Genomic DNA, 20,985 nt, shown 5'->3' on the forward strand with positions numbered 1-20,985 from the left:
CAGGGAATGCTTGTTATAATGAGATCGGCTGGTAATAGGCGTGACTTGTGGACTGGAACCACGTTGGCCAGTCGTTGGGCAGGATGAATCACTCTAATGACTGTGCAAATATACTAGACAAAATAACAAAGGAGAAACTTGAATATAGTTGACTATTTTGGAGTTTAGTGAATCGGGCATAGACGATGACGAATTTTTAAATTATGAATTAGGCTAATAACACCGACAATTTCGATCACACCTGGATTCATTGGCGCAGTCAATCTTGCCGATTGATTCGTATAACATATAGATTAGAAAACTGAAAGACTATGAGAAGCGTCAACATCCCTACGTACGGTTGTGAACATTATGAGAGGAAAGAGCCGATTAGTACTTAAGCAACAATTATTTCTAATAAGAGGATTCAAACTAGCCACAAGTGCATTTTTCTCGTTGAATTTTCTCGTCTCCGTGGGCACTTTTACTCAGTACACGTGCGCTAAGACACTGCGCCTCCTTAAGATCAATTTGGGTCTTTTCTTTCATATTTCTCACGCACATATATGCGAAAGCGATTAGGTGCGCACCGAAAAAAGCAACAAGTTTTGGTGCATCCAACTCACAAGACGGCCACGAAAAACTTAACGGGCCGTAAAAGAACATAGCTGGAACTGAAACAATAATAGACAGAAACAGTAATTCGCGCTTACCAGATCGTCTGGGTGGATTCCAGAACGCCTGCGATGAAGGACTCCCTCGGCGCCTGCATTACGAGAAGAATGCCATTTTATCCTTACGAACAAGCTTGCATACATTTGGCGGTATATCTACTTGAATTTCTGCTACATTATCATAGCACTTTTTATTTTATTACAATTTATTACAAAAACCCGCATTCGCTCCACGAGCATTAACGCGGGGGGGGGGATATAGACATATTTATACATTTGTGGATGCAAACATTAAACACAGTGTCACACAAACGAAACCAGGCTTTACAAGCAGGTAAACAAAGGCAATAGATCGCGAGTATCTAGGTATGATACCCGCATAAAACAAAACAAGTACAGAAGTACAATACAGAAAACAAAACAAGTACAATATCAGGTAACAGGAGCGCTATAGAGCTTGAACACACTTATAAAACTGAGAATTAGATGCCATGCTTACAACGTTTTCAGGAAGCCTGTTCCACTCAGATGCCATTCGTCGAAAAAATGAATACTTCAGCAAATTGCCTCTGGAAGTTGTCTCCCGAACTTTAAAAGCATGGTCGCGGCGATTCGAAATGTAATGTGGTGCGAGCATGTAGTTCGTTTTGTCTATGCCAGAGCGCCCATGGAACATAATATGAAAGAACTTCAGCCTAAGATACCGTCTACGATCGCTCAAAGTCTGCAGTTGCAATCTGGTCTTCATAGCGGTGACGCTACTTGTGCGGCGATAGTCACCGACTATGTACCTGGCTGCTCGATTTTGTACGCGCTACAGCAAATATATGTTCTGTTGATAAGGATCCCAGAGTACACTCGCGTAGTCGAGAATAGGACGAACGTATGACGTGTACAGGACCTTTTTCACGCCTTCAGGGCACGCATGGAAAGCGCGAGCCAAAAATGCAAGGGTTCTGTTGGCTTTATTTGCGGTTTTTATTATGTGTTCATTCCATGACAGGGTATCCGTAAAGTATACACTAAGGTACTTGGCCTCCTTTACATGCGGTAAACTGACATTGTTGATAGCATAGGAGCTTGGCGAGTCTAGATTTTTTCTCGAGAAATGAATGTAATTGCATTTCGTTGTGTTTAGAGCCATGCGCCAGGTACTACACCATTCAGAAATTTTATTCAGATCAGATTGAAGAATTTCGATATCAGCTGGAGTGTCAATTGAGCGATAAACAACGCCGTCATCTGCATAGAACCGTATTTTCGAAGTGATTCCTTCTGATATGTCATCGATGAAGATTAAGAACATCAAGAGGCCTAACACCGATCCTTGCGGTACGCCAGACGTGACGGGAACTGATGATGATTTTGAGCCGTTGACAACGGTAAGCTGACTACGAGAAGAAAGGTAGCTTTCCAGCCATTTAGACACATTTTCAGGAAGACCAAGGTGGGCTAGCTTGTAGGATAAGCAACGATGACTGACTTGGTCGAACGCTTTTCTGAAGTCTAAGAACACGCAATCCACCAACGGATCCTTTATCAATCGCGGACACAAGGTCGAAATGGAATTCAACCAGTTGTGTCTCACAGGAGAAGCCCTGGCGAAATCCATGCTGGTTCTGGAAAAAATTGCTGTGCTCACTGAGATTTTTAGCTATGTACAAAGGGTGAAACTCGCACAAGCCGTTCCACACGACGTTCAGGTGCTACGTTCCGCCTTGAAAAAGGTACGCACCTTTTCCATTTACACGCTCGCCTGTCTCATTGGCTGATGCAAGAGGGTGTGATGTCTTCATGGCAAACATGACGCTCGCTCGAAGCGAGACGGGGATGCGAGGCCTAGGCTGCAACCGCATGAGAAACAGTTTACTTTAAATTATGGGGTTCTACTTGCCAGAACCACCATATGATTTTCAGGCACGCCGTAGTGGGGGACTCCATATTAATTTGAACGACTTGTGGTTTTTAGCGTGCACCTAAATCTCGGCGCACGGGTGTTTTCTGCATTTGTCTCCGATCAAAATGCTGCCGCCGTGGCCGGGATTCGATCCCGCGACCTCGTGCTCAGCAGCCCAACACTATAGCCACTGGGCAACCACGGCGGGTAGAAACAGTTTACTTTGTCGTTCGTGTGCTTTTTACTAGTGTTATAGCACCCGCAGAGATAAAGGATAAGATAAATGGCACCTAAAGGATAAGCGTCCGCTCTCTTCACGCCCAGCGTAGGCTATTTCTACCTATGTGTGTTCTGTGTATGGCGGTCCATTGCCGCGGAGTGGTGAATGTCATTCCTTTTGAAAAGTGATGATATACGATCAGCAGCGGTAAGTATTATTGCCTATATATCATCGTCGTTCATCATGTGCTACTGCATATGAACTGTTTTGCCGGCTGCTACGTCCGACTCACCCAAACGCTCGTTTTTGGTGTCAGAAATTGTGTTCGCAAGACAAAAATCGTGACTTGTATGTGCGATGTGCCGCAGCAGTGCTAGGCGTAAGAGTACGTTTTCTGCGATGTGCATGCGCTCACTGCTCCGCGCATAAGCGTTGTCAATCGCATTTCTTTATGTATCCCAATGAATAAGCTTATCAAACCGTCCTTTTCTGCTTTCTACATGAATCCCTTGTTTCAAGAGTTGTTAAATCGCTCTTGAATATACTTTTATCGGTGAAGGGAATGTCGATAAATATTGCTACGAGAGAGACATTCAGCCTGGTGCAGACGACGAAGAAGACGGCTCTCTCTGGTGCTGGTGGCTGTCCACCATCTTGGATACTGTGTCTCTCCCATACTGTAAATACAGTGTAAATAGTCCCGCCTTGTGTCGTTTTACGTAACATCTTTTTGGTGGAGGTGCGGGGTAGTTCCCTCTTTAGATCACGGAGCTCCGCAACGGCCGCCTCATCACGCTTGCGAACATGTCAGTCGGTGCAGGCACATCGTCTTCACCCCCTGCCCCTCCCGTGGCTCCGACCTACATCGTTCTGCCTCCTGCTCGTGATCCTGGCGTACTTTCCGGCCAGGATGGGGTTGACGTCGACAAATGGCTCAACCTTTACGAACGGATCTGCGCCAATCTGCAGGTAGGACCCGACCCTTATGCTCTCCAACGTGCTTTTTTACCTCGATGGCCCACCGTGGGTGTGGTTCGAGACACACGAGGCGGACATTACCAGCTGGGACTCTTTGAAAGAGAAGATCCGCGACCTTTTCGGTGACAGCACTGGTCGGCAGCTTGCTGCGCGGAATGAACTTGCAACTCGTGCACAGACATCCTCCGAGTCATACGTCTCGTACATTCAGGACGTTATCGCTCTTTGCCGCCAGGTCGACGAGCACATGCCAGAGTCCGAGAGGGTTTCTCATGTGCTCAAAGGTATCGCCGACGATGCTTTTAACCTGCTCGTCTATACCAACGTTGATACCGTCGACACAATCATCAAAGAGTGCCGGCGGTTTGAACACGCGAAGAGCCGCCGTATTACCCAGAGATTCACCCGGCTGCCCAATACGGCTGCAACTTCATCGTGTGATGCCGTTCGCCTTCCGCCCACCTGTGACCACGTTACTCGCATTGTTCGTCGCGAGATTGAAACCACCTGTCCTGCACCTATTCAACCCCCGTGTTTACAACCCATGCCAGTGACCCATCGCAGCCATCGGTGTCCCTCAATCAAGCTGTCGTCAGGCAGGAGTTTGCCAATCTTGGCCTTCCATCAGCGTGCCCACTGACTCGTCCTGGCGCTCGGCCTTATTCCCCTGGACCCGCTCGACGCTCCTACACCTCTCCCGTCTCCTTCCGCAATCCTGCAGAATGGAGAACGCACGACGATCAGCCCGTCTGTTTCTCCTGTCATCAGGCCGGGCACATTGCTCGTTATTGCCGTCGCCGTTGGACCTACGCATCTCGCCAGACCTCCATGTACCCTACTCCTTTCAGACGTCCAGCCGCTGGTTCCCCTACTTACTACTCGTCGTCCTCCCACGAGCCTCTTCCCTCTAACGCCACTGCGCCTGTTCGCCGCTTCTCCTGCTCCCCGTCGCCGCAACGCCGCCAATCCCGCTCTCCGCAACCTCGCCGCTTTTCCTCGCCATCCTTCTCTGGACGATCGCCGCAGGAAAACTAGATAGCTTATGGAGGTGAAGCTGCAATGCCATCGTCCCCCGCAAATCCTCTACTGACGCTCCCCACTCACCATAGCCTCCTAGAAGTCAAAGTCGACAATGTTCCTGTGACCGCCCTCATCGACACTGGCGCACACTTGTCTATTATGAGCGCCCCTTTACACCGCCGCCTGCAGAAGATTATGACGCCGTCTACAACACAGACAATACGTGTTGCCGATGGTGGTGCTGTTCAAGTGATCGGAATGTGCACCGCCCGTGTGAGCATTGCCGGTCGTCACACTGTTGTCCTTTTTGCCGTCCTTGCTCACTGCCCCCATGACCTTATCCTTGGCCTTGACTTTCTTTCAGCACACTCAGCCTTAATTGATTGTTCTTCTGAAACGCTCTGCCTCGATCTTCCTCTTGTATCAGATGCCTGCGAAACGCCCGCCAGCCACTTAAGCCCCACCGATGTTGTTCGCCTACCGCCACGAGCCGTCACGTACGTGTGTTTGTCATCGACCCCTCCCGTTCCTGACGGCGACTATATCGTCTCTCCGATTACAGACGTCCGCCTGACGCGCAATGTTACTGTGCCACATACCATCGCGACATTAGCTGATAACTGTGTGTTCCTCCCGCTACTAAACTTTGGTCTGACCCCCCAAGTGTTGCCCCACAAGTTGTCGCTTGCCCACCTCACCGCTATAACAGACCATGACGTCGAGGTTGTCGCCATAACTGCACCTGAGGAAGCTGCAGTTTCCCCGTTACCAAGTTACGACGACAGCATTTTTCGCAACATGATTGGATCAGACCTTTCGCCTGACCATGCCGACGCTCTTTGCCGCGCTTTGGCCTCATACAGCGACATTTTCGACATTCGTGATCGACCCCTGGGCCAGACTAAGATTGTCGCCCACCTAATCAACACTGGCGACTCTTTGCCCATTCGCCGTCGACCTTACCGTGTGTCCGCAACAGAGCGCCAAGTGATTCAAAAAGAAGTGGCTAAAATGCTTGCGAAGGACATCATCGAACCATCATCTAGTCCTTGGGCCTCTCCCGTCGTATTAGTAAAGAAGAAAGACGGTTCCTGGCGTTTCTGCATTGATTATCGGCACCTCAACAAAATCACTAAGAGGGACGTGTACCCTCTTCCACGTATTGACGACGCCCTCGACTGCCTCCATGGTGCCACCTTCTTTTCATCCCTGGACCTTCGATCTGGCTACTGGCAAATCGCTGTAGACGACCTGGATCGCGAGAAGACCGCCTTCGTGACCCCTGACGGCCTTAACCAATTCAAGGTCATGCATTTCGGTCTCTGCAACGCGCCAGCCACGTTTGAGAGAATGATGGACACACTGCTTCAAGGATTTAAATGGTCGACGTGTTTATGTTACCTGGACGACGTGATAATTTTCTCCCCCACTTTCGCAACACATCTAGAGCGCCTTTCGACCCTTCTAGCAATCTTCCGACGAGCTGGCCTCCAGCTAAATTCCTCGAAGTGCCACTTCGCTCTTCGTCAAATTACTGTCCTCGGCCACCTCGTTGACGCTTCCGGTGTCCGACCGAACCCAGCGAAGTTACACGCTGTCACGAACTTCCCCGTTCCACGGTCTGTCCATGACGTTCGTAGTTTCGTGGGGCTTTGTTCCTACTTTCGCCGTTTTCTGAAAAACTTTGCGGCGCTCGCACGTCCACTCACTGACCTTCTCAAACAAGACGTCCCGTTTTGTTGGGGTCCTCTACAAGCTGACGCCTTCTCTGAGCTCATCGCCGCCCTAACGACCCAGCTGCTGCCACGGAAGTGCGCACAGATGCTAGTGGTCACGGCATCGGTGCAGTGTTAGCCCAAAACCAACGAGGCGCTGACCATGTTATTGCGTACGCAAGCCGTCTCCTATGGAAATCTGAACGCAATTACTCTATTACGGAACGGGAATGTCTTGCCCTTGTCTGGGCGGTTTCGAAACTCCGTCCGTACTTGTATGGCCGCCCTTTCCGTGTTCTCACCGATCATCACGCTCTCTGTTGGCTTTCTTCACTGAACGATCCTACTGGACGACTTGGTCGTTGGGCGCTGCGACTTCAGGAGTACTCTTACTCAGTTACCTACAAGTCTGGCCGCCTCCATCTGGACGCGGACTGCTTGTCCCGCTACCCTGTTGACCAACCAGAGGGACCGGACATCGAAACTAACCCCGTGCGTTATGTCTATGTCTCAGTTTCTCCAGATTGGCGACGAACAACGCCGTGATGCTTCTTTGCGATCGCTCATTGATCGGCTGGAATCCGCACCTAACGTTGCCTCACTGCGCACGTTCGTCCTCGTGAATGGCACACTTTACCGTCGTCACGTCTAATCAGATGGCCCTGAGCTGCTTCTCGTTGTGCCTAAACAGCTGCGTTCAACGGTACTGCGTGAGCTTCACGACGAACCAACTGCTGGTCACCTTGGTGTGTCCCGCACGTACGACCGTGTCCGGCGCCGCTTCTTTGGGCGCGGTCTCGCCCGGTCTGTTCGACGTTACGTGACCTCCTGCGACAAATGCCAACGTCGGAAACGTCCTGCCGCACCCTCGGCTGGACTGCTTCAGCCGCTCTCCCTCCCGACCGAACCATTCTTCCGTGTTGGTTTGGACCTTCTCGGTCCTTTTCCTGAGTCACGGTCCGGCAACAAGTGGGTCGCCGTTGCTATCGATTATGCGACCAGGTATGCAATCACTCGAGCGCTCCCCACCAGCAGTGCTACTGACGTTGCCGATTTCTTGCTGCACGATGTTATTCTGCACCATGGCGCCCCTAGCCAATTGCTCACAGATCGAGGCCGCGCATTTTTATCACGAGTAATCGACGATCTATTGTGCTCCTCCTCAATGCAGCACAAGTTGACCACTGCCTACCATCCCCAAACCAATGGCCTCACCGAGCGACTAAATCACACCCTCACGGACATGCTCTCAATGTATGTTTCAGCTGACCACCGTGACTGGGACCTGGCGTTACCTTACGTGACCTTAGCGTACAATTCATCGCGTCACGATACCGCCGGTTATTCGCCCTTTTATATGCTTTTTGGCCGTGAACCGACGTTACCAATGGACACCCTACTACCGGCTGCTGCCGCGCCGCCTAGCGAATATGCACGTGATGCCATCGCTCGTGCCGATCACGCGCGTCAGATCGCCCGCTCTAGGCTGTTGGCCTCGCAAGCGACCCAGAAGCGCCTCTCTGACAGCCGGCATCACGACGTTCGCTTCTCACCCGGTGCCTTAGTTCTCCTGTGGCTTCCGTCGTGTTGGCTTATCCGAAAAAAGTTGTTATCTCGATACACGGGTCCTTACCGAATCGTCCGCCAGGTCACGGACGTCACCTACGAGATTGTTCCCGTCTCTCCGACTTTACCGCCTGCGATCGCTCCCATTGACATAGTTCACGTCAGCAGACTGAAAGCCTACCGCCCTCCTCCTAACGACAATGTGTGAAGTGCGCCGAGACGGCGCTTCCACCGCCGGGGGTAATGCTACGAGAGAGACATTCAGCCTGGTGCAGACAACGAAGAAGACGGCTCTCTCTGGTGCTGGTGGCTGTCCACCATCTTGGCTACTGTGTCTCTCCCATACTGTAAATACAGTGTAAATAGTCCCGCCTTGTGTCGTTTTACGTAACATCTTTTTGGTGGAGGTGCGGGGTAGTTCCCTCTTTAGATCACGGAGCTCCGCAACGGCCGCCTCATCACGCTTGCGAACATGTCAGTCGGTGCAGGCACATCGTCTTCACCCCCTGCCCCTCCCGTGGCTCCGACCTACATCGTTCTGCCTCCTGCTCGTGATCCTGGCGTGCTTTCCGGCCAGGATGGGGTTGACGTCGACAAATGGCTCAACCTTTACGAACGGATCGCATTTTAGGAAGACATTGTAGTGAACGCCTTCCGCTATAACTGACGCGCGTTTCAATTGATAGTTTATAGCGCCACATGGTGACACCATGGTTATGCACCTGACAGGCAAGTCTGTTGGGCAACGCGCCTTGTGAGAGAATAAACAGTTTAGTTTTTGTTTGGAACTCATCGCTCACGTTTTCATTGCTCTTCACCCGCGCCAGCAACCCACAATGGTGACGCAACATGAACACGCACAGCGACTCCGACGCGCCTGCCGTGTCTGCAGTTCAATTGAAGCTGCCCCCCTTTTGGCCCACCCACCCTAAGCTCTGGTTCAGTCGAGGCACAATTCGCTGCCGGGCGCATCACAACCGACCTTACGCGCTACCATAACATCGTGAGTAGCTCGCCGCCAGCTACAGCAAGCCAGGTCTGCGATTCGCTTCTCGCTCCTCCTGCGGGGAACACCTACCAAACTTTGAGGGCGACACTCATTTGACGCCTCACATTATCCGAACCCGGACGGTTACGGCAGCTCCTGAACGACACGGACCTTGGCGACCGCACACTATCTCACCTACTGCGCCACATGCAGCGTCTTGTGGGAAGCATTACAGGTTTCGACAGCACGTCGCTGTGCGAGATATTTCTTCAGCGTCCGCCCAACAACGTGCGCGTGGCGCTTGCTACAGTGACTGAAAAGTATATCGGCAAGATGGCCGCCATCGCTGACACTATCATGGCAGCCACAACCCGCTAACGTGTAAGTGCGGAGTGCCCCCTCTCCCAACCTCAAGCTTCGTAAAAAGATCGCGCGCCTCACACTGGCAGCTTTGCGGGCACGCACCTCGCGCCCTCTGAAGCAGCGCGTCGCACCGCTACAGCAGCCGCGACTGCGTTGGTGCTGGTACCACAGGAAACATTGCGATGCTGCGCGCAAATGCGTTGCGCCCTGTGAATGTCCGGGAAACGTCAGAGGCCAGCATTGAGGGCGACCAATGCTGCATTAGCGACGGAAAGTCGCCCCTCAGTGTTCTTGATCACCGAACGTAGTTGTGGCGTCCGTTTCCTTTTAGACACAGGCGCAGAGGTGAGAATTATCCCTACGTCTCCAGCTGACCGTAAGTGCCCGAGCTCATCTCCATTACAAGCAGTAAACAACACAACGATCGCTACTTACGGACATCGCTCGCTCTCTCTCAACCTATACCTAAAAAGAACATTTCATTGGATTTTTATACTTGCCGATGTAAAATTTGGAATCCTCGGGGCCGATTTCCTCCATTACTTTGCTATTTTGGTAGACGTGCGCAACCGACGCTTATATGATCCTGTGTCGCAAGCCAGCCAGGTCTGCGACACAGCCAGCCAGGCTGTGTCGCAGACCTTGCTGGCTGTGTTCAAGCACCTCCTGTTCAAGCAAGCCCTCAAGACACCCCTCATTAAGCCCTACCTTGGTCGGGCCAACCGGAACATCTCGCTTTGTGGCAATACTGAATAAGTTTCCAGAACTTACGCGCCAAGCAAAGGCGGACACTGCGGCTCAGCATGACATGCTCCATCATATAACTACGAATGGTCCTCCCGTCCATGACACACCACGTCGCATGTCCCCTGAGAAGCTCCGTTTGGCTCGCCAAACGTTCGATCACATGCTCAAGCTTCGTATGATCACGTAACATTTACCAGCCCATGGGTCAGTCCCAACCATGCTGACATGGATATCAAACGAACGGGAATCGCAAAAACTATGTGATGGTGCACAGCAGAATGCGATGTTGGCCTAGTTGGTTCATGCTTGAAATGTGGTTCTGGCGCAACAAAACTAAAAGGCAAGAAGCGACAGAAAGAGTGCCAACTTGCAACTGAATTTATTACATAGAAACGCCCATATCTTATACTCGCAGGATTGGCATGCGCAGAACCATGCGCAGAAAACCATGCGCACAAGCATGGGCAGAAAAAAAACATTTTACAAATCACCACAGTGCATCTAAAAATTGGTACTCATTATTGTGCAATGAGACCGACGCGACAATGACACAAGCATCGCCCTTTTATTGCGATAACAATTATATGGACACTCCAAGCGCATTTTCTTGCGATAGCAATTATATGGACACTCCAAAGCAGAATTCTGCCGTCGGCGTCGCCGTCGCGTCGCCGTTGTCGTGAGGTTCCGTATGACGTCAGTGGAGATGAAATCGTCGCCGATGATGATAAGTGGTTCTTGAGGGAAAGGGAAAGGTTGGCGCTATCTTCTGCAGCCCTTGAGGGAGCACGGCTCAGCGCCAAACGTCGCCGCGCGCCGAACACTGTTTGTGCGAGTGAAAGGGCACGAGGGACGCGCTCTTTCACGTGGAGTGAACCCACGGCGGAAAACAAACGCACGTTCTGCACCGTGCTTCCTTAAGGGCTGCAGAAGAAGGCGTCTCTTTCCTCCTTTACAATCACCATATATGTAGAACAAACGCGCCTTCTTCCGACGCACGAAAGGCCGTGGCGGGGAGGGGGGGATGAGGAGGGAAGGGAGGCGACGTTTAGCTGCGGCATCAAGTGCCTATTTATATCAGAGGCTCCGGCAACAGTCACCAACGCCGTACGCATTTTGTGCGAACGCGGGCAAAACGCCGACGGCGTCGACAACAGTTCTGCGTGTTGCCGGTGCTGCTGCATGTCCAAGGGTATACACCTGATAAAGCTACTATCATTACTCCGTATAGCTCTCTACAAATTTGCTATCGCAATTGATGCTTCGTCTTTCAGGTGAAACGGCGACAACTTTTTTGCCGTCGCCGTCGTAGTGATATTCCGTATAAAGTCTAACGGCGATAAAATCGTCGCGGCACAACGTGCGTTGTGTGTGCGAGTGAAAGCGTCCGAGGGTGAGCCGGCAACCGCAGCCTAATCTCGCGCACGCGAGAGAGGAAGGCGGCCGGAAGCGCACGGTCTTCGTTCACACGCAAGGAACGGGGAGAAGGCCACGGAGGCGGGAGGGGGTGGGAGGGTGCGTTCTGCTTACGCGGCTGCTGCTCATGGAGCTATCATGAAAGCGATCTGCGACGCGACCAAAGAGGGCGAGCGCGGGAGCCTCACATTGAAAGCGATCTGCGATGGGCCAAAGTGCATTCGCCAAGTGCCGGTAGCATCGTATATGCGCTTTCGACGTTTAGTTCGCGTTGAAGCGAGAGCCATCGCGAAGGTCAATTTGCTCGCTACCGCTGGCGCGCTTTATCACTCCAGCGTTTTGACGAGCTCCGGCAGTCTTCGAACGACATGTGTTCATGTTTACCTGTGCGCGCGTGACACCGTGCTCGTTTATTTAGTTAGTGAAGTCGAGGGTTCCATGGAAGCCTGTCTGGTCGGGATGAAACATGAAGCAATAAAACGACATACACCGACCAAAAAAAAGCTAAAAATTGAATAAAAGACGTTTCGGCTTCGCTACGGAAGCCTTGTTCACAATAGCGTGAAGGGAAATTCGCGGAAGCTTATGTATTCTTTAGCACTTGAAGCAAACAGCACGTGTACACGGGGAAGGGTTCTCTCACTTCCATTGAGCGTGTAACATGTTTTTTTTTTTATTGCGATAGCAATTATATGGACACTCAAAAGCAGATTTCTGCCGTCGGCGTCGCCGTCGCCGTGAGGTTCCGTATGACGTCAATGGAGAAGAAATCGTCGCCGCGCGCCGAACGCTGTATGTGCGAGTGAAAGGGCGCGAGGGGCGCCTCTTTCACGGGGAGTGAACGCACGGCGGAGAACAAACGCGCGTTCTGCGCCGTGCTCGCTTAACGGCTGCAGAAGTAGGCGTCTCTGTTCTCCTTCACAATCACCATGTATGTAGAGCAAACGCGCCTTCTTCCGACGCGCGAGAGGCCGTGGGGGAGGCGACGTTTAGCTGCGGCACCAAGTGCCTATTATTGCGATAGCAATTATATGGACACTCAAAAGCAGATTTCTGCCGTCGGCGTCGCCGTCGCCGTCGGCGTCGCCGTCGCCGTCGCCGTGAGGTTCCGTATGACGTCATTTGGAGAAGAAATCGTCGCCGCGCGCCGAACGCTGTATGTGCGAGTGAAAGGGCGCGAGGGGCGCGTCTTTCACGGGGAGTGAACGCACGGCGGAGAACAAACGCGCGTTCTGCGCCGTGCTCGCTTAAGGGCTGGTAAGTGGTTAGCTGCAGAAGTAGGCGTCTCTGTTCTCCTTCACAATCACCATGTATGTAGAGCAAACGCGCCTTCTTCCAACGAGCGAGAGGCCGTGGGGGAGGCGACGTTTAGCTGCGGCACGCAGTGCCTATTTATATCAGAGGCTCCGGCAACAGTCACCAACGCCGCACGCATTTTGAGCGAACGCGGGCAAAACGCCGATGGCGTCGACAACAGTTCTGCGTGTTGTTGCTACCAAAGCCGCTCACCTTACTTCGTATGACATTGCTGTGTTGCTATCGCATTCATTGCTTCGCCCTTAGGGCGAAACTGTGACATTTTTTTATATCAGAGGCTCCGGCAACAGTCACCAACGCCGCACGCATTTTGAGCGAACGCGGGCAAAACGCCGACGGCGTCGACAACAGTTCTGCGTGTTGCCGGTGCTGCTGCATGTCCAAGTTTATACAGCTGATGAAGCTGCTATCATTACTCCGTATAGCTCTCTTCAAATTTGCTATCGCAATTGATGCTTCGCCTTTCAGGTGAAACTGCGACAACTTGTTTTATTGCGATAGCAATTATATGGACACTCAAAAGCAGATTTCTGCCGTCGGCGTCGCCGTCGCCGTCGGCGTCGCCGTCGCCGTCGCCGTGAGGTTCCGTATGACGTCATTTGGAGATGAAATCGTCGCCGCGCGCCGAACGCTGTATGTGCGAGTGAAAGGGCGCGAGGGGCGCGTCTTTCACGGGGAGTGAACGCACGGCGGAGAACAAACGCGCGTTCTGCGCCGTGCTCGCTTAAGGGCTGCAGAAGTAGGCGTCTCTTTTCTCCTTTACAATCACCATATATGTAGAGCAAACGCGCCTTCTTCGGACGCGCGAGAGGCCGTGGGGGAGGGGGAGGGAAGGGAGGCGACGTTTAGCTGCGGCACCAAGTGCCTATTTATATCAGAGGCTCCAGCAACAGTCACCAACGCCGCACGCATTTTGAGCTAACGCGGGCAAAACGCCGATGGCGTCGACAACAGTTCTGCGTGTTGTTGCTACCAAAGCCGCTCACCTTACTTCGTATGACATTGCTGTGTTGCTATCGCATTCATTGCTTCGCCCTTAGGGCGAAACTGTGACATTTTTTGTATTCCCAACGACTCCAGGTAGAGCCGTGATTTAAAGTTTCTTTCTTGGCCGATAATTCTTGACTTTTCCCAGCCAATCTAGTGGCCCGTTGCATCCGTAAGCTCGGCAAAGGCATTCGAAACGGTTCGTTTCTTTTCGACATCGTTCTGATGCTGCCTCCGTCTCTGTCTAAAGTTGCTCGATTCACCGATTTATGGGTAGTCGCAATCTGCGCACGATATCTTGTAGACCATGCCAGGAAACGATTCTCTCGGAAGCTTGTCCTTACCGACATGGCTGTGGAAGCATGCACTTCTGCTCTAGAATCTGACAGGTCGCCCGTTGACGTTCCTGACCTCAAGAGGGTCCTCTGCTTTTGCCTTGGAAACGTACTTCTGCTTCGATAAGTTCTTCTACAGGCAAGTCCACGGTACGGCAATGGGTGCCTCCGCCTCAGTTATTGCTGCAAATCTGACGATGGAATGCCTGGAAACTCATGCACTCGCTTCCTTCAGTCCCAGGCCAAGAGTTTTTCGAAAGTAAATAATCCTGGTAGCGAAGCTTCCATAGAATCCCATACGTTCAAAACATGGCGGTTCATCAGCGGTTCATGAGGCTTAGCGCCATCTGTGTGAGGAGGGAACACTTCCGTCGGAAGAAAAAATAATTTGACGTCATATTCGTTAAAAACAGAAGTGACGTCATTTTGTTGTCAAAGGCGCGAAACTTGTTTTCGAAGGCCTGCCATTAGAGCTGTATATTCAAATGCCCCGCCATTCGACTTGATGGACGTTTTGAGCTTTCAGCACGGAAAACAATGCAGGAAAAGTTCAGCCGTACGGGTGTCGAAATCGCATCTCTGCACAGAACATACTTTCTTAGGAGGCCGACGAACGCTTTGGGTATAGAGTGCTCGTCCTTTCGTCGGACGCCAAGCCTGTCGGCCAGCGCTGTCCCACAAAAACCACTAAAGTAAACAATTATCTGATGGTCGTAACTCACTACTGTTGACTGAATAGGCTAAGAAACTATGAAACTGCCCGCGTCACCAAATTCAGACAAACATCGAAAAGCAAAAGCAACACGTGTGAGCGGGGCGTATTGTAATTTGTAACAGGTGAACATTACGAGCGCGCCTTTCTGCCCACTTCAAGAGCTGTATTGCATTGCAAGTCAGAGCGGCATCAACGCCCGCCGCTATCAGTGGGCGCTCTTACGGTGGGCGCTGAAATAAAGTATTTATTGATAATGATCATGTAAAATAGAGTTGTTCTTTTCTCACCATGCGTACGTAAAGTTGATTAGGAATTTTATTTTCGTTGAATGACTCTAACTGTGCCTCGCTTTAATTAAAAAACGCTTTTTTCTTTCACAATGCTTGTTTCATCCAAACCTAGTCGCGCTTTAATCGCTGTTCCCATAACCACCCTTGCTGATGTCGGTGACAATTTGTTCTGAACCGCTTTTCGCCCGAAGCTTCGCGACCTATGTGTATCGGCCTTGGTTTTTCTGCGCTATGTGGATCACTGTTTTTGCGTGATTCGGCGCAGCGCCTTGACTTCGTTCACTGCGCACCTCAACTGTCAGGAAAAGGCCATCCAATTCACAGTAGAAACGGAGGTCGACAATAGACTCCCATTTTTGGAAGTGCTTGACAATAGATTCGATGGAACGCTTTCGTTCAACGTATACCGAAAGGACACTCGCACTGGCCGCTACCTAAACTTTCACTCCGTTCACCCTGACGGTCACAAAAGGTCAGTTGTTGCCTCCCTGTTCAACCGTACGAACCACATTTGCACCAAAGCAGAAGATTGTTTCACCGACTTGGACCGCGTGCGTGGCGATCTCTCGGCAAGCGGCTATCCCACGTCGTTTTTAAATGCAGTGGAACGCCGCCTGTCCGTCCGACCGGCTAATCCCCGACCAAGAAAACGTGTTGCATACCCTACGTTCCTGGGATAAGCGAAACCTTGTCTCGTGTTCTGCGCAGTTATGACGTTGAGGTTGCACACGTGCCTGTGTGTAAGCTGAGACACGCACTCGTGGGCGGTAAGGACAAGCTTCCGAGAGAATCGTTTCCTGGCGTAGTCTACAAGATACCCTGCGCAGATTGCGACTAGGCATAAATCGGTGAATCGGGCAACTTTAGACAGAGACTGAGGCAGCATCAGGAACGATGTAGAAAAGAAACGAACCGTTTCGAATACCCTTGCCGAGCATACGGATGCGACGGGCCACAAGATTGGCTGGGAAAAGTCAACAATTATCGGCCAAGGAAGAAACTTGAAATCACGGCTCTATTTGGAGTCGTTGGAAATACAAAAAACACGTCACACGCTCAATCGAAGTGAGGGAACCCTCCCCCCGTCGTACACGCGCTGTTTGCGTCACGTGCTGAAGAATACTTAAGCTTCTACGAATTTTCCTTCACCCTATTGTGAACAAGGCTTCCGTAGCGAAGCCGAAACGTCTTTTATCGTATTTTATTCAATTTTTAGCTTTTCTTTTGGTCGGTGTCGTTTTATTGCTTCTTATTGAGTTAGTAAGCAAATATTTACAACTTTATACGGCCGATAAAACAACTATCCTTATTTGGTATAGCTGTCCACTAATTTGCTATCGCAATCGATGCTTCGCCTTTCGGGTGAAACTGCGACTTTTTTTCTTTGGGAAAAACGCCCACAGCAATTCGCGTGCCAGCGTTCCCCGACCCTTACCTAGTAGACGCGTTTCCCCAAACTGCGGCTCGCAGCTATACGAAGCACAATGTAAGGGCAAGTGCGAACCTGTACCGTTTTTCATCGATAATTTGTGCTGCCTTAACCGGTTGTCAGTGTAACGTCCAGTTTGGCCGATATATACTCGGCCGCATACCCGAGGTATAACCCGCCGTGGTTGCTCAGTGGCTATGGTGTTGGGCTGCTGAGCACGAGGTCGCGGGATCGAATCCCGGCCACGGCGGCCGCATTTCGATGGGGGCGAAATGCGAAAACACCCGTGTACTTAGATTTAGGTGCACGTTAAAGAACCCCAGGTGGTCTAAATTTCCGGAGTCCCCCACTACGGCGTGCCTCATATCAGAACTGGTTTTGGCACGTAAAACCCAATAATTTAATTTTTTTTAATACCCGAGGTATCTCGTAGACTGTGCCAACGGCACAGCGCAGAAAAGCATTGGTGTGCTCCTTTGTGCACACAGGCCCTTTGAGAGGCAGAGCCTTGACAGCTTATTAGGCGCCGAGAAAAGCACAGGCACGTCGTGCCGATTGGTAACCATTTGAGGTTGTCCGAGACCACGATGCAAGTAGCGGTCTTTTCTTATTTCTCTGCTGCTAACCTTACCCTCTGCTAACGCCCTTCAACCTCTGGAGCAGCGTCTCCGACACAGCGATAAGGACCAAAGAAGGGAAGCCGGCTGCAACCAGCCGCGATTCTTGCAAGTGAAAGCTCTCTTCCATCGTGTGTTCGCATGACTTCATGAGCGCAGACCGAAGACACGTCATCGCTATAGCCCTTTTGACAAGTTTAAAATTCGCAGAATCGAACGGGAGTAAATCTTTTTGCACTCAGGACCTATAGTGCCAGCAAACATGTCACTCGCCTAGGGTCATACAAATGTCTAAAAACGGCAGGTGCGTGTTCTTGATACGAACCACAAATTACGGCTGGCTTTAACAGCTTTGCTGTTAAAAGGGTCACGTGGCATCACGCAACATTTACCAGCCCATGGGTAATTCCCAACCATGCTGACTGACATGAATATTAAACGAACGGGCTGCAAAGAAGCTTTGCGTTACAAATGTTAACACACGTTACAAACATCAAACCAGGTGAGAAAGGCTGTCACGTGACCTCACGTATCTTTCGCTGGCCCATGGATGATTCCGAACCATATTGAAATGGATATCAAACGAACGGGCTTCGAAGAAGCTCTGCGATGGTACGCACGTCGCCTACTTCAAACACCATGAAAAAGAGTCACGTCTTATCACGTAACCTTTACCAGCGTATGGGAAATTCCCAACCATACTAACATGGTTATCAAACGAACGGGCTTCAAAGAAGTTTTTTGACGGTACACAGGTTGCGAAGGAGCAGAGTGGGGCAGAGGTAGAACAGCCAGCTTCTAATTTCAAGGTCGTAAGTTTCAATCCTCCTCCAGTCTACTACATTTTCAGGCATGGAGTGGCGTCTGACACCAGCAAAAAAAAAAAAAACATCGCCGAGAGGTAGAGGGGCTATAATAACCCAGGTGCAACCAAATTAGGAAGGCCCACCCCACTGAACACAAGACGTTTTGTAGCCGTCTTCGACCAGCCAAAATGAACTAGAACGTCTACAACTATTCAAGACCGCTACAAAACGTCTTTACATGTACGTCTTGAAGACGTCTAGCCAAGGACGGCTTGAAGGCATCTTGTTAAGCTGGTTTAAGCTATCATCTTGCTAAGGCGGCGAGAAAACATTTTGTAAAAACGTCTCGAAGATATATGTGCAGATCCTTATCCACATATATGTATAAAATATGCATTTCAATTCTTTCCGCTGCTTTATACGGTTCTAGCATTCATACTGGTCACACAGCCTGTACTTCAAAACACGTACATGCACTGCCTTTCCTTTGGTCTGTCATGTTACCATCCTGTAAGGCGTACATTTGCATTAGCTGCACATGTGTCGTTGCGCTGTACGTCCAGTCGTAGCGTCTATACGTATTTCACGAAAACAACATGAAGCAAACGTCAAAAATGTGCTAGATTGAAGGCAGCATACATGCAAGACCTAAGGCCTTTAACCATGTTAATTGAAAAAAAACTGAAAAATGAAAAATGAATCCAAGGGTTGTACAGGCCTAAACTATGAAGCAGACCGTAGGTGGAGACTCCGGATTATTTACGGCCACCTGGGATCTTTAAGATACATATCAATCTAAGTACACGATCGTTGTTGCGTTTCCATCCTATCGTACCCGCGATCTCGAGATCAGCAGCGCGATGCTATAGCCACTTAGCTACCGTGACGGGTAACAGGAAAACGTGTGCCTACGCTGAGCAGCTGCGCAAATTTAGTGTGAGCGTTAGTTTCGGATAGATGAATAGGTGAGTCCGATGATATATTTTTGTGGCAAAAGATCGCTCGGGTTTTTACCTGTGCGGTTTTCTGCAGGCTGTCACAATCGGCGTTTTTCGCACGATGCTAGTTCAACCTCCACGCCAGCACGTTATTTCACAGTTTTTCGCTCCTACCAAAATCTGCACATTAAGCTGCATCACAATTCCGCTGTCAGCTGTTCAATCAAGTAGTAAAAAACTATAGTATCACAAGCGCATCAATTTCTTATAACACTTTTCACCGTCGTGTACTCCGAAGTTGTGAGACTGAATCGTTCATTTCATCGCTCTTTCAAATTAAATACCTATACACGCTCAAAAGCTATAGCTAAAATTGGCGCTATAATGATATGCACTTTGGGGGGAGAGCAGCACATCATGGCATTTCATCTAGACGTGTTCGTTTTGACCAATTATTTGCTACCACAGCACGGTGATTATAGAAGTGCACCACATATTATTGTAAACGTTGCCAGAAATTTTAATACTGCAACGTTTATTTGCGACATATTTGAAATATTTTGAATGACCTTGCTTTGTATACTTCCTTGGAATATTTTTCACAATAGAAGCGCGCACTTAACAAACTCGTGACACTGCACCAAAATCGCTATGGCACTCACCAGGACTGAGCACGGTTGGTCAGCAGCTCAGTACAGCCATTTACAGCCGATGCATGGCCGGGGGGGGGGGGGGGTATTATTCCAGCGTCTACCTAGATTGGAGCGCGTAAGGCGGGCAAATTTTCTTTAGAAGTAAGTGTGCAGTCCACGTGCACTTCTCACAACGTTTACAAGGGCTTTGCAAAAAAAAAACAATCACCTTCGATAATTAGCGCTATCTTTCAGAGCCACCTATACTGAATCTATTTTGTCTCCTTTGGACGTGTTATTAGGCGCACATTACAAAATTGCGTTATCGTTTAGTATTGCTATGTCGCAGAGTTGTAAACTTGATACTTACCAAGTTTCGAGACCCTTTTGAAAGACAGCGCCGACATTAAATCAATATCTGCTTCCAACCCGTACTTGATTTTACATTTTATTTTAAATGCAAAAAACGTCAACACACACCTCGAAGACAACTCTATCTATCCCCACACCATCATTGGATTTCGCCCTCACCTTTCTACTCAAAACGCTATGTTGCAGCTCAAACATCAAGTACTAAACGACCGTTCCCGTAACACGAAAGCCATCCTCGGACTCGACCTCACTCAAGCCTTTGACAGGATTTCCCATGAAGCTATCCTTGACCAGGTCTCCCACCTCCACCTGGGAGAGCGAACCTACAATTACATCCGTGACTTCCTCTGCAATCGCATGGCCACCCTCTCGGCCGGGGATTTACGATCAGACCAGCTTCTCCTTGGCAGCAGAGGTACTCCGCAAGGTTCAGTTATCTCTCCCATGCTTTTATTGCGATAGCAATTATATGGACACTCAAAAGCAGATTTCTGCCGTCGGCGTCGCCGTCGCCGTCGCCGTGAGGTTCCGTATGACGTCATTTGGAGATGAAATCGTCGCCGCGCGCCGAACGCTGTATGTGCGAGTGAAAGGGCGCGAGGGGCGCGTCTTTCACGGGGAGTGAACGCACGGCGGAGAACAAACGCGCGTTCTGCGCCATGCTCGCTTAAGGGCTGCAGAAGTAGGCGTCTCTTTCCTCCTTTACAATCACCATATATGTAGAGCAAACGCGCCTTCTTCCGACGCGCGAGAAGCCGTGGGGGAGGGGGAGGGAAGGGAGGCGACGTTTAGCTGCGGCACCAAGTGCCTATTTATATCAGAGGCTCCAGCAACAGTCACCAACGCCGCACGCATTTTGAGCTAACGCGGGGCAAAACGCCGATGGCGTCGACAACAGTTCTGCGTGTTGTTGCTACCAAAGCCGCTCACCTTACTTCGTATGACATTGCTGTGTTGCTATCGCATTCATTGCTTCGCCCTTAG

At 50.4% G+C, this 20,985-nt stretch overlaps 1 protein-coding gene across 1 annotated transcript in view; it reads right to left on the reverse strand.

Annotated features, from left to right (window-relative positions):
- Nucleotides 1–20,985, reverse strand: part of LOC119465109 (WD repeat and HMG-box DNA-binding protein 1-like) — a 546,382-nt gene that overhangs the window by 303,360 nt on the left and 222,037 nt on the right. Inside the window, exon 7 of the mRNA XM_037725912.2 lies at nt 693–745. Within this exon, the coding sequence (XP_037581840.1) occupies nt 693–745 (53 nt within the window). The remainder of the gene's footprint in view (nt 1–692; nt 746–20,985) is intronic.

Source organism: Dermacentor silvarum, chromosome 9 (genome assembly GCF_013339745.2).
Source record: "Dermacentor silvarum isolate Dsil-2018 chromosome 9, BIME_Dsil_1.4, whole genome shotgun sequence".
NCBI lineage: Eukaryota > Metazoa > Arthropoda > Arachnida > Ixodida > Ixodidae > Dermacentor > Dermacentor silvarum.